This window comes from Peromyscus californicus, unplaced genomic scaffold, assembly GCF_007827085.1.
Source record: "Peromyscus californicus insignis strain IS unplaced genomic scaffold, ASM782708v3 Scaffold_4__1_contigs__length_199733344, whole genome shotgun sequence".
NCBI classification, from domain to species: Eukaryota; Metazoa; Chordata; class Mammalia; order Rodentia; family Cricetidae; genus Peromyscus; species Peromyscus californicus.
The window spans coordinates 25,499,282-25,512,920 of record NW_026294562.1 but is presented as its reverse complement, the minus strand read 5'-3'; the positions used below and the strand labels follow the sequence as shown (position 1 = coordinate 25,512,920).

Genomic DNA, 13,639 nt, shown 5'->3' with positions numbered 1-13,639 from the left:
GGCGCACGCCTTTAATCCCAGCACTCGGGAGGCAGAGCCAGGCGGATCTCTGTGAGTTCGAGGCCAGCCTGGTCTACGGCGCGAGATCCAGGAAAGGCGCAAAGCTACACAGAGAAACCCTGTCTCGAAAAACCAAAAAAAAAAAAAAAAAAAAAAAAACACAAACAAAAAATGCTGACAACTAGCCCAAATCGGAGGAAAGGAAAGAAAGAGGAGAAGGAAATAGGGGGCAGGAGACAAAGGAGCGAGGAATGAGAGAGGAATTGGGAGAGAGAGAGAGAGAGAGAGAGAGAGAGAGAATGCCCTGTGAAGTCCAAGCAGAACAATGCATACCCCAGTAGCTGCTTGTTAGTGGCTCTTGCTTCATACAAATTTTTCAGTTTCTTTTCCCAGCAATTCAAATTGTGTGTAAGAACTTAATTTGGGGCGGGAGGGGGAGCGGAAGGAGGGATGAGGGGGGAATCTGTGATTGGTATGTAAAATGAATTTTTAAAAAATTTTAATAAAAAAGAACTTAATTCAAGTTGGTCATGGTGGAGCACCTATAAACGCCAAACTTGGAAGTCTGAGGCATCATGGTCTTGAGAAAATGACTCTCTCTCTCTCTCTCTCTCTCTCTCATACACACACACACACACACACACACACACACACACACACACAGATGGGAGGGGCTTAAATAAATGTGTATTTAGAAACAGATAAATGACAAAAGCAGAATTTCCATCGTTTTATCATTTTCTAAGTCCAGCCAGTTTTTTTATTAAAGATGATCATTACATCATATTAAAAATGAAAAATTAAATTTAATTACACAAGAGATAAGGGCCCAACAACTGAGATACACGTCTACATTTTATCTGAGTTTTAAAAGAGTGATCAAATGTAAAGACTTGGGATTTTCATTTGTATTTGATGATCTAGAGAGCACTGAACTTCTAAAATTCACTTCTGATTTTAGGTAGTTAAGGAACTTTCAGGGCAGTATATTCGAAATTCAGTTGCAAAGTAGCAACGCTAAAGGAACTGAAATGCAGTTGTCCTGATAACCCATTCTTGGATTTATTTTTTACCTATAAGGTTCAATCCACATAGAAAGTGTGGTGCTGTCACACCCAGAGTTGGTAACAATCCAGAAAAATGGGTGGGGAGAAAAACTTGTCAGCCAAGAAGACTGAACAGTTCAGCCTGGCTGGGGCTCTTACTCACAGTTACATTTTAATAATAATGTGTTAATAGACTTTGTATCTCACTTCATAGGAGAGATTCGCACCTCTTTAGTCACGGCAGTCCCTATTTTCAGCTTCTCTCTCTAGTCTACAGTTTTTGCAAACTTAATATAAACCTATCCGTTTCCACTACTTCTTCTGCTCTTAAGTCAGAACTGAGATGCTTCAAAACGTGTACTCCTCTGCTGTCTCAGATTCTCCCTACCCTGACCCCTGCCCCATCTTGGAAACCCGGACTCCTGCCTACTCTCCATCCCGGTTCCCACGGTCTAAGACGCCCCGAGCCTCCCGCCCCGGCTTCAGTGCTCTCTGTTCCGCGGCAGCGGCCCCTGGTGCCCCCGCCAGGCCCGCAACCTCAGCCATTCCAGAAATTGACAAAGAAGTTGCAGAGGGAGTGCCACTTCTCGGCGCAGTAGGTCTCGGTGAGCTCGGCGTTCTGGTCCAGCCCGTCGGGCTGGAGCTCGGCCACGGCGGGAGGCTCCGGGACCCGGTCCGAGCCCGCCTTCCTCCCGCCCGCGCTGGTCTTCGCCCTCGAGGGCTTCTCCTCGGGCGGCGAGCTCGGGGAGCGCACCGGCTGTCGCGGCCGAGCCCGGCTCCGCGCTCTGGGCCGGGGCTGCTCGGCTGGACGCGCCGACAGGGTGGGGTGGGCGGGTGGGTGTAGCTCGGCGCCCGGCTTCTTGCGGGCGCACAGGCGCGGTGGCAGCGGCGCGGGGTCCAGGCAGGGTTGCGGCTTCCTACGCAGCGCGCCCAGCAGCCGCCTCCAGTAGTGTGAGCGCCGGGCGCCGGAGGTCGCGCAGCGCTGGGGATGCCCGCGGTAGGCGCAATGCAGGCGAGCCCCGCCCGGGGCCTGGCAGCGCAGGGCCAGCTCGCCGCCCGTCGGCGTCCCCGGGGCTGGCACCAGGAGCTGCCAGCTGCACGCGTGCTGCCCTGGGCTCACGAAGCGACCCGAGGAACCGCCCGTGGGGCCCGAGGCCGGGCCCGCCTCCCTACCAGCAGCCCCCTTGTCCTTCCGGGCAGCCGCGAGGAGGCAGCATCCCAGCAGCAGCAGCAGCAGCCTCAGCGGCGAGGGCGACGCCCGCGGCCTCGGAGGATTCCTGCCTGCGGTGGCCATCCCACTCTTCTGGGGTTTCTGGGGCTTCAGTGCAGGCAGCACAAGGAGAGGAGCATCCTTGGATCTGCGGATGAAGGCCACGGATCAGTCCCACGCAGCCCTTTCCCTGGTCACAGGAACCTGCCAACTCCCCTGACTGGACTTTCTGGAAACCAATGTTCTCAGTTAGCTGCGAGGAGCCCCTCTAAAGAGTTGTCCTAGGGGGACAACTTACTGTTTAAGGGATCGTTTTTTGAAACGTTCATTGAGATAGGAAAATGTTTAATAATCACCCCGCCACCCTCCACTAAACTGTCTACAAAATCATTTCAGGTTAATTGTAGGATGCATGCACTTTTAGCTTACCGAATTCTAGAAGAGGTGGAGGGGTCCTATCAGAGCAGAGCGAATGACTGCGTAAGGGATTAGTCTGTTTTAAACGGTCCTCTGTGAATGAACCTGTTATCAATGGGACAGAAGGGGCCTCCCCCTCTATGCCCCTCCCAGACTTCTCTCACACTGGATTTCCCACACTACTAACACACACAGAAGATACACTCTCGTGCAGACCCACAGAAGTATGATAGAAGCGGCCATGTGACATGAAACATAAATGCTGTATTTTGCTTCCATCACTGAAAATAAGGCAAATGTTAACAAATCTTTCTTTTCTTTTGAAACTTACACATTTGCCTGAAGAATAACAATTAAACAGGAAAACCTAAGTTTTAAGATTAAAAAAAGATAAAACAAAAATGTTCGGAATCAGATATTATTTGACTATTTGCAGTTTCCTTTTTCTTTCTGCATTACATGTAGTGTGTGTGTGTGTGTGTGTGTGTGTGTGTGTGTGTGTGTGTGTGTGTGTGTGTAAGAGAAAACCCTGCGGGAGCCGATTCTCTTCTCTCCCTCTACCTCATGGGCCCCAATGATCCAATTCAGTCAATTCAGTTTGTGGGTCCGGAAGCGCCTTTACCTACTGAGCCATCTTGAAGGCCCCATTATTTTCGGTTTTTCATATCGCTCAGTACTGTATCCATCCAGGGGTGGATATTTTGGTTTTTGACTATTTGGGGGTATGACAAATTAGTCCTAAATGTCTTTCAAAACTTACGTGTTTTAAACGGAACTATTCGTTTTGTAGTTAGAAAGTAATACAAACTCAAATGGTGTAATATTTAAGTATTAACCTGTTCTTGTATGCGTCTACAGAGGAGGGATAGACTTTGGGTCTGATTAATTTTGCTGTGTGTCTTTTTAATTTACAATTTTTAAAAATTTATTTATTTATTTATTTTTAATGTTCATTGGTGTCAGGTCCCCTGGAACTGGAGTTACAGACAGTTGTGAGCTGCCATGTGGTTGCTGGGAATTGAACCTGGGTCCTGTGGAAGAGCAGTCAATGCTCTTAACCACTGAGCCATTTCTCCAGCCCCTAATTTACAATTTTTTTATGATAAAGTTTATAAAATGAAAGAGTTTTACACTTATTATTTATTAACTTATTTGCTGTGTGTGTGCTCCAATGCTACGGCACACTTGTGGAGGTCAGGAGACAAGTTTCCGAAGTCTATTCTCTCCTCCCACCATGTGAGTCTCAAGGATTGAAGGATGGAACTCTGATGATCAGGCTTGGCAGCAAGCCCCTGGACTTGCTAAGCCATCTTATGAGCCCCCTTCCTTTTGAAATAGGGCCTCATGTACCCAAGGCTGGCCTTGAGTTCTGACTGTGACCTCGTATTTTAAGCAAAGTTTTTTTTAAGCTTTGGGGTTTTGTATTCACCCCCTAATATATGTTATCTTTTTTTTTTTTTTTTTTTTTTTGGTTTTTCGAGACAGGGTTTCTCTGTGTAGCTTTGCGCCTTTCCTGGTACTCGCTTTGGAGGCCAGGCTGGCCTCGAACTCACAGAGATCCGCCTGCCTCTGCCTCCCGAGTGCTGGGATTAAAGGCGTGCGCCACCACCGCCCGGCCTATCTTTTTTTATTTTAAGAGTTTCTTGCCAAGGGACTGGTGTCAAGGTAGCAAGAGAAGACTGGCTCCACAAAGTTGTCCTGTGATCTCCGTCAGGCACAGTGACACATGCCCCTCCCATACACAGCAATAATAAGAGAAAATGTTTTGGGCTTTGTTTTGCTTAAAGCACTTACTCCCCCAGGTCACGTGGATGTTGCTCACTAGTAGAGGTCTTACTTAGTGTGTCCAAGGCCCTCAGTTCACCCCTCAGTACTGAAAAAATACTTATTTCCTAAGCTAATGTTGGTATTAATTATATTAGCAACATTTTTAATAAAAACAAATTGGTACCTACATAATTAAGAAATGCTAACAACATCAAAACAGGAACACTAACAAAAGTTTTGTAATTATCAATGGATAATTAATGAATTTCACAGATGGAAATACTTTCTAAATTTCTTTCTCAGAAAAATATTCTCGGGACTGGAGTGATGGCTCAGTGGTTAAGAGCACCAACTGCTCTACCAGAGGACCCAGGTTCAATTCCCAGCACCCACATGGCAGCTAACAACTGTCTGTAACTCTAAGATCTGACACCCTCCCACAGACATACATGTATACACCAGTGCACATAAAATAAAGATAAATTATAAAAAGAAAAAAGAAAAAAAAGAAAAATATTCTCACAGGTAAAGCACCAAAAGTAGTCACAGACTTTATTTTTTTCTGTTGCTCTGGTATTATCAAGGGCTCCCTGACATTGGGATAGATTTTTCAGCTAAAGAGTGACATCTTGTGGCATTGTGGTCTAGTTGCATAAAAAGAATGTAAACTAATGAGCTAGTTCCACAGACTGAGCTGTCATAGGCATTACTCCGAGAAGAAAAAGGAAAGGTACACAGATGTGCTATACACGTCCGAAAAGGCAAGACAAGTTCAAAACCATGGTAAGTGAAACAGAACACGTGTAGCCTGGTGGCTCTTGCCTGTCATTCCAACACCCTAAATGCTGAGGCAGGAGAATCAGACACTCAAGGCTAGATGGGGCAGCACAGTGAGGCTCAGGCCAGCCTGAGACACAAGACCTTGTCTCAAAAACAAAGACAGGAAGAAAGAAACTATAACGTAAAACCTAGCGTTTTAGAGGCTTGGGTGAAAAATGTTTCCTGCCTTTACAGAGAACTGGAACTTGGTTCACGGCACCCATATCGGGTAGCTCATAGCCGATACTCCAGCTCCAGGTCATCTATCACCCTCTTCTGTCCTTCATGGGGACCTGCACTCCCATGGATACATGGGTACATACACATGATTAAAAAAATAAAAATAGGAGAGATGGCTCAGAGGTTAAGAGCACTGGCTGTACTTCCAAAGGTCCTGAGTTCAATTCCCAGCAACCACATGGTGGCTCACAACCATCTGTAACGTGATCTGGTGTCCTCTTCTGGCCTGCAGCCATACATGCTGTGTACTAAATAAATAAATCTTAAAAAAAAAAAAAGAAAAATATTCAAAGTCTCTTTAAAAAATCAATCAATCAATCAATCTTTCCAAGGGAGGTCCAACTCTAGCAGCCCTGGGCTCCTGTGGATCCAACCATCTCTCCTTCCCCCGGGACTACAGCTTGAATGTTCCAGGTCCCTCTTGGCTGAGCCCGCTGTGGGGAGGTGTGGCAGAGTAAGGCCTACGTTAATTGTGAGTGGTTTGTGGAATTTTCTCTTGCCATTCTTCTCTATTCTGGAGCTCTCCCAGAGTATGTTCTTGAGTGTTTGCACTTCACGTGTGAACTCAGGGGTTTTTATTACTCTCCTCCATTAATGTCATTCCACTGTCTCACGGTTGCCTTCCTAGCCCTGACCTTCCTCCCTCTCCTCCCAACTGCGTTCTAGCTGCCTCTTAAGAAGAAAGAGGCTGCAGGATTGGAGTAGGTGGGATGGAGCCTTTTGAGTCTCCAGTCCAGACCTGTCTCCAGTCCAGCAGTACCTGACTTGCTGCAGTTCCTCCTAACATCTGATGGCAAGGGTTGGAGGTGTTGGATCTGGCCTGGCCCTGGCCCCTGTACCTTAGCCCTGGGTGGCCAAGTAGAGGGGCATCCATACCCCTCAATAAGTATAAGCACTCTAGTTGTAAATGCCCCCACCTCCACCAATCACAGATCCCAAAGCACTATCTCCTGGTAAGTAGGCAAGCAGGTGAGCTTGGCCAAGGTGAGGGCTTTGTAAGGGAGCAGCTCCCTGGTACTGAGGGGTCTTGCAGCACAAAGACCATTGGTTCCAAAAACCTCAAGAGGCACCTCTGGCTCCTGGGACTGAGGAGAGCTGGTGTCAAGTCAGGAGAGCAAACTACTCACCAGGACAGTCGAAGACAGGGTTGTGTCTTATCCCAGGAGCCATCCCTGTGGCCCTCCCATGGTGGTCTGCTGCTTGTCCTGTCCTGCCCTCCTGAGCTGCACAGTCCTCACCCTCGGCATCCAGGAGAGTGTGGGAAAAAAAAAATAACCCACCTAGCAGGGAAGATGGCTAGGGGAAAACCCGGTGGCTGCTCTCACACCCACCCAAGCCTCTGTCACAGGGCCAGCCTTCAGAAGGGCTGGTGTGAAAAGCCAATGCCCTCCCAGCCCAGAGCCAAGCTCCCACCCCTCCTGGGCCCACAAGGGAGACTGCACATTAACTACTGAATGAAGAGGAGCAGTGATGGAAATGTGAGCCCTGGAAAGAAGTGATGCCGGGAAGAATAAATGAGAAGTCTTTATAACAGGAAAAAACGACCATCTTAGCCATTTAAAAGTATATAGTTCAGCAGCGGTGAGAACACCCACACTTGTACAGTCCTTGTCACATCCGTCACAGAACTTTCTTCACTTGTCCAAATAAGTTTGTCTCTGTGGGGCTGGAGACATCGATGCTGTGGGATGGTCTGTATGTCAAATGTGTTGCTGATTGGTCAATGAATAAATCACTGATTGGCCCGTGGCCAGGCAGGAAGTGTAGGCGGGACAAGGAGGAGAATAGAGCTGGGAAGTGGAAGGCTGAGTGAGCAGACTCTGCCAGCCGCCATCAGGACAAGGAAGATGTAAAGTACCGGTAAGCCACAAGCCACGTGGCAAGGTATAGATTAATAGAAATGGATTAATTTAAGCTGTAAGAACAGTTAGCAAGAAGCCTGCCACGGCCATACAGTTTGTAACCAATATAAGTCTCTGTGTTTACTTGATCGGGTTTGAGCGGCTTGGGACTGGCGGGTGAGAGAGATTTGTCCTGACTGTGGGCCAGTCAGGAAAACTCAAGCAACAAATGGCGCCCAACGTGGGGCACGAGTTTCCACCTAAAAACTAAAAAAAAGGATTCTAAAACAGAGCTAAAAACAGTTCCTAATTGTCTCTCTCAAATGAGTGGCAGCTGCCGGTTTGAGCTACTGGCGGGTTCCTAGCGTGTGCGCTCGACCTGCCGCCATATGGCGGGAATGAGGCCTCTGCAAATGGCACATTAAGCTGCATTGTGGATTTAGCCTTTGCTAGTACAAAACAAAAAAAGAGGTTTCTGGGCTACATGCTGCTTGGATAAAAGCATAGACCCACAATGGCTCCCAGAGCTGGCGGTAAGCATACCGCCGCCATGTTGGGAAGCTGAGGTGGGCGGAGCCAGCAGCCACAGCAGCTGCAGCTTAAAGCAATAGATTCACAATAAGACAGATTCAGATGTAATAGTTTAAAATGTGTGTAAAATATACGTAGGCTTAAAAGAGACAAAAAAAGGTGATATATACAGTATAGAAACAAATACATAGTTTTAAAAAATAAAGTCTTTAAAGAAACAGTAAAATTAATATAAAAAATAAGCCACGTAGAGATGACTATTACACAGAGAGTCTGGATTGTGTTGTCTTTGGGATTCTTAACTACAGAGAGATATTTGATTGTAAAGGAAGCTGAGTTAAACCAGTATGTATATTTTAAAGATACTTTGACTTCAAAATTTGGATGTAAGGATATGTTGCTTTGGAAAAGAGTCTCTTTTGTTTCCACAGAAAGCAAGAGGCTATGGATTTGTTCCAGATTAAGATACATCAGGTTTGACCAGCCAAGACCCCCTGAAAGGTCTCCAATGACACCATGGCCCAGATGATCCAACATCCAGAACCGTTTCAAGGCATCTGGCTCAGACGATACAGCCTCATGGACTATTCCATAATCCTAAAATTTTCTTTGTTTCCCCAGAAGATACAGCGCCCCCCTCCAGCAGGAAGTAGTAAGAAAAGCTACGCCCAAATTCCCAAATATACCAAGCTGACTTTGGAGATGTGTAAAGGTTAAAACCTTCCTTTTTAAGAAAAGAAAAGGGGAGGTGCTGTGGGATGGTCTGTATGTCAAATGTGTTGCTGATTGGTCAATGAATAAATCACTGATTGGCCCGTGGCCAGGCAGGAAGTGTAGGCGGGACAAGGAGGAGAATAGAGCTGGGAAGTGGAAGGCTGAGTGAGCAGACTCTGCCAGCCGCCATCAGGACAAGGAAGATGTAAAGTACCGGTAAGCCACAAGCCACGTGGCAAGGTATAGATTAATAGAAATGGATTAATTTAAGCTGTAAGAACAGTTAGCAAGAAGCCTGCCACGGCCATACAGTTTGTAACCAATATAAGTCTCTGTGTTTACTTGATCGGGTTTGAGCGGCTTGGGACTGGCGGGTGAGAGAGATTTGTCCTGACTGTGGGCCAGTCAGGAAAACTCAAGCAACACATCGATGCCTCAGAAGCTATGAGTTCTTACTGCTCTTCCAGAGTTTAGCTCCTGGCACCCACATTAGGTACTTTAACAACCATCTGTAACTCCATGTTCAGGGCATCCAACACCCTCTTCTGGCTTCCCCTGAATCCAAGTACATAGCATACTCACACAGACACACAGACACTAAATAAAAATAAAAATAGATAGTAAAAGTTTGTCTCCATTAAACAATAACTCTCCATTCTTCTCTTTCCCCATCTCCGGACAACCATGATTCTATTTTCTGTCTCTATGAATGGAACCATCTAATATAAAGTAAAATCATATAGTAGTCATCCTTTTAGGACAGGCTTACTCCACTTAAAACGATATCCTCCAGATTCAGTTAGATTGTAGCATGTCTCTAGATTCCTTTCATTCTCAAGGCTAAATAATATGCATTGTATTTATATACCACATTTTGCTTATTCATTCATCCGCTGGTGGATACTTGAATGCTTATCACTTTCAGCTAGTATCAATAATGCTGTTATGACTCTGGCTTGCAAATATCTGGCTTGCAAATGATCAAGTTCCTGCTTTTAAAGCTCCGTTTATAATGTTTTGAGGACAGCCATTCTACCTCCGACAGTGGCTGCGTCATGTTACATTCCCATCAACAGGGCACACACATCCCAGTTTCTCTATTCATTGCCATCACTTGTCTTACTCATATCCATTGTATGGGTGCGCATTAATATCTCACCGCGGTTCTGGTTTGCATTTCTCTAATGATTCTTGAGTAAGTCCTTTGCTTATATGTTGTTGAGAAGTTGGGGGTCTGTATATTAACATTTTATAAGATATGTGATTTGGAAATATTCCCTTGCATTCTGTGGAATGGAATGTTTTCACTGTTAGTCATGTTCTGAGGTGCAGACATGTTTTTAACTTTGATGGAGTTCAAGGCAAACACCATTTCCAAATATCATGACGGGAGTAGGAAAACATGAAGTACATATCTTAACATTGTTTTTTTTTTTAAATTTTATGTGAATGAGAATTTTGCCTGCATGTATTTATGTGCACTATATGTGCCTGGTACCCTTGGAGGCCAGAAGAGAGCGTGAGGTCTCCTGGAACTGGAGTTACAGGTAATTGTGAGTTGCCCAATGTGGATGTTGGGAACTCAACCTTGATCCTCAGCAAGAGTAGAAACTGCTCTTAATCACCGGGTCATCTCTCCAGCCCCTAATGTTGCATGTGAGTTTGGGCATATATGCTACAGAGTGTGTGTGTAGGTCAGAAGACAACTTTGCAAGGTGGGTTCTCTTCTGCTTTTATGTGGGTTCTCAGGATTAAACAGCTGAGTCATTTTGCTGGCCCAGTTACCATTTTCCTTAGCAACCCAAAAGTCTTCACAGTTTATGAGAAGGTAAAGTTTGTTAATGACTTCAGTGATTAAACCAGGAATGATGGTGCATGTCTACAATTTAAGAGGCTGGGACAGGATAGCCACCAGTTTGAGCAGTTTTCAGCCTGGGTTATTTTTTGTTGTTGTTTTTCGAGACAGGGTTTCTTTGTGTAGCTCTGCCTGGCTGTCCTGGAACTTGCTCTGTAGACCAGGCCGGCCTCAAACTCACAAGAGATCTGCCTGCCTCTGCCTCCTAAATGTGAGGGATTTGCGGGCTCAGCCTGGGATTAATGCTACTTTGTCTCAAGTTTAAACAAAAGATAATGTTTACATTTTGATTACCTTTTTCATACTGCATTTTATTCTCCACTCAGCTTCCTTCCAGGGGTAATGAACATGTTATCATAACTGTGGGGTGAATTCTTTTAACCCACTTGTAATAATTCTGTACTTGCTTATGTCCATATATGGGAAAACTCACACCAGCATAGTTACTGTACCTTTATGGATATTAACTAGAATTGGGAAAGCTGAACTATTAACTGTTCTGGATTTTCATGTACTGGAAATATTAGTTAAGCAATTTTATACAGACCACAGTGGATTGCAAGTTCAAAGACAGCCTGTGCTACATGTAAGATTCTCTCAAAAATAAGTAAATAGGGATGAGGAGACAGGTCAGTTGGGAAAGTATTTGATATGCAAGTGTGAGGATTTGAGTTCAGATCTCTGAACCCATGTAAGGCCTGACTTGGTACCACACCTGTAATTGGAGCACTCCTGTGGCAAGAAGAGAGGCTGAGGAAGGAGAACTCCCAGAAGCTGGTAGACCAGCAAGCCTGGCATAAACTACAGCAAAAAGATATTGTTTCAAACAAGATGAGAGTCAAGGACTGATATCCAGGGTTGTTCTTGGACCTACATTTGTGCTGGAGGAGGCAGGCATGCACTTGCACGCAAACGCGCACACGCACGCACACAGATTAAAAGAAAAAATAAAAAGGAATGAGTGTAGACCAGCTCCAACCTGTTGAAGGGTTCTTGCAGGGAGGAGAGAGGAATGAGGAAGTATTAGATAGAAATATAGGCAAAGAAAAGGAGAGAAACACAGGATAGCTTTGGGAGGGCAGTGGGTCAATACCCAGTCACCCCGAGTTTAATCATGATGGGTTTATTTATTTATTTATTTATTTATTTATTTATTTATTTATTATTTAGGGGAGAGCGGGAACGCAGTCCCCCACTACCACAAATTATGCAGTCGAGTTTCCCGCATTTGGGGAAATCAAGGGGTCAGCACATCCAGAGTGCAATGGATAAGCCTCGCCCTGGGAAAACCACCTTCGTGATCATGGTATCTCCCCTGCCAGGTAAATATGATGATGGGCTTTTTATACATCAGCAAGGAGAGAAACAAAAGACCTCCCCCTCTCAAGGTCAAGGTATAAAGTACCAACAAGTGTAGACCCTTGAAAACACCTGGTACCCACGCCCTTGGTCAAATCATCCCATCATGCAGCCCTACTGGGTAAAGCAAGCTCAGACTTTCTGGCCTTGAGTAAGGCCTTACTTGGTAGCCTCTGTGGGCCCTGACAAATGAGCAAATAAATAACTTATAGCTTGGGGGTGGTGGCCCACGCCTTTAATCCCAGCACTCAGGAGGCAGATCTCTGAGTTTAAGGCTAGCCTGGTCTACAGAGTGAATTCCAGGACAGTCAGGGCCATACAGAGAAACCCTGTTTTGAAAAAGAAAAAAAAAAAAACTCACAAAATACATATATATTTATAAAACCTCAAGCTTCATAGTGACAGTTATTTCTGGAATGGTACAGAGGAGGATAGATGGGATTAGAAAGAAGTAAAGGATAATTTTGTAGAAATTTATCTAAAGCAAATATAGTAAAAGTATTGAAATATTTTGAATTTTTCTCCTTATAATTTGTCCATAAATCCTATTTATTCACTTTACTGCTTTTGGGATTCTATTATAAAATTAGAGGTAGATATTTAGATGGATATGAAACTACAGATTCAGATCATTTCCAGGTTTTCTATGTAGTATATACAGTGTTCTAGTGAATATTCTTCTTCTTTTTTTTTTTTTTTGAGACAAGGCTTCACTATGTAGCCCTGGCTGGCCTGGAACTTGCTATGTAGACCAGGCTGGCCTTGAATTCACAGACCCTTCTTCTGCCTCTTAAGTTCTGGGATTAAAGGAGTGGGCCACCAAGCCCAGCCTTTTTTTAATGTTCTTTTAAAAAAGTACATTTATTTATTTGTTTGTGTAGGTGTGTGAGCGGCCCACGAGCGAAGGTCAGAGGATAACTTGCAGGAGCTGGTGTTCTGCTTCCACTACCTGGGTCTCAGGGACTGAACTCAGGTTAGGCATGGTGGCAAGTGCCTTTACTCACCGAGCCATCTTTTCCAGCCCTCAGGTAGCATCTTCATAAGGATGATCTCCAGTAAAAGAGTGTGTTCCTACAGCCATTAGCTTTAAATTGGGGATACATGGATCCTCAAGAAATGTATAGGTCTAGTAGTGCCATGCTTTTAAAAGTCAGTGTGCCACAGAACTATAAATACATTTGATTAAAGGGCCTTGACCTAGAAGCTGCTGGGGTGTGGCATCATAAAAGCTCTATGGACTAGATTACTTTTTAATCCCCACATCTGTAACTTAAGACAACCACATTTGCCAAAAGTTGTGAGCTAGTGTTATTATCCCCATTTCACAGTGCAGGAATTGTGATACAGACATTAAGTGAGCAGCTCAAGGTCATATTGTTAACGAAAAGGGTAGTCAGGGATGGAGGGTTAGCTCAGTGCCACAGCATGTGCCTAGCATGAGCCAGGCCCTGAATTCCATCACCAGCACTGCCACGAGCACCGAAGGTCAATGTGTTAATAGTTTTGAGTGCTTACTCAATGGCACTCAATGGCAGTCATTTGGTTAAATGTTTGTGCATTCTCATTGAGTCTCCACCAACTCTGAGTACCATTATTGTCTTCACTTCCCAGATGTAGAACTGAAACTTAGTGAATTTATAAAATTTCTTTGGACACATAACTATTAAGTGTGATGAGAAAGGACTTAAAAATAAGTCAGTCGCCGGGCGGTGGTGGCGCACGCCTTTAATCCCAGCACTCGGGAGGCAGAGCCAGGCGGATCTCTGTGAGTTCGAGGCCAGCCTGGGCTACCAAGTGAGTTCCAGGACAGGCGCAAAGCTACACAGAGAAACCCTGTCTC

The 13,639-nt window shown here is 45.1% G+C and overlaps 1 protein-coding gene and 1 non-coding gene across 3 annotated transcripts; both read right to left on the bottom strand.

Annotated features, from left to right (window-relative positions):
* Positions 1–726: 726 nt before the first annotated feature.
* On the bottom strand, positions 727–3,066 carry Fgfbp3 (fibroblast growth factor binding protein 3). Of its 2 annotated transcripts, none has more exons than XM_052762094.1 (2): positions 2,686–3,066; positions 727–2,404 (listed from the first exon to the last, which is right to left on the bottom strand). In XM_052762094.1, exon 2 carries the CDS (start codon positions 2,338–2,340, stop codon positions 1,585–1,587), a length of 756 nt encoding a protein of 251 aa, XP_052618054.1. In that variant the 5' UTR covers positions 2,341–2,404; positions 2,686–3,066; the 3' UTR covers positions 727–1,584. The 2 variants fall into 2 exon arrangements, with proteins under 2 accessions (XP_052618054.1, XP_052618053.1); XM_052762093.1 differs by having other exon boundaries at positions 727–2,485; positions 2,686–3,065.
* Positions 3,067–11,607: 8,541 nt separating this feature from the next.
* Positions 11,608–11,770, bottom strand: LOC128095880 (U1 spliceosomal RNA). Its single transcript, XR_008213474.1, has one exon. It is a non-coding gene; the product is annotated as a U1 spliceosomal RNA (small nuclear RNA).
* Positions 11,771–13,639: the final 1,869 nt, after the last annotated feature.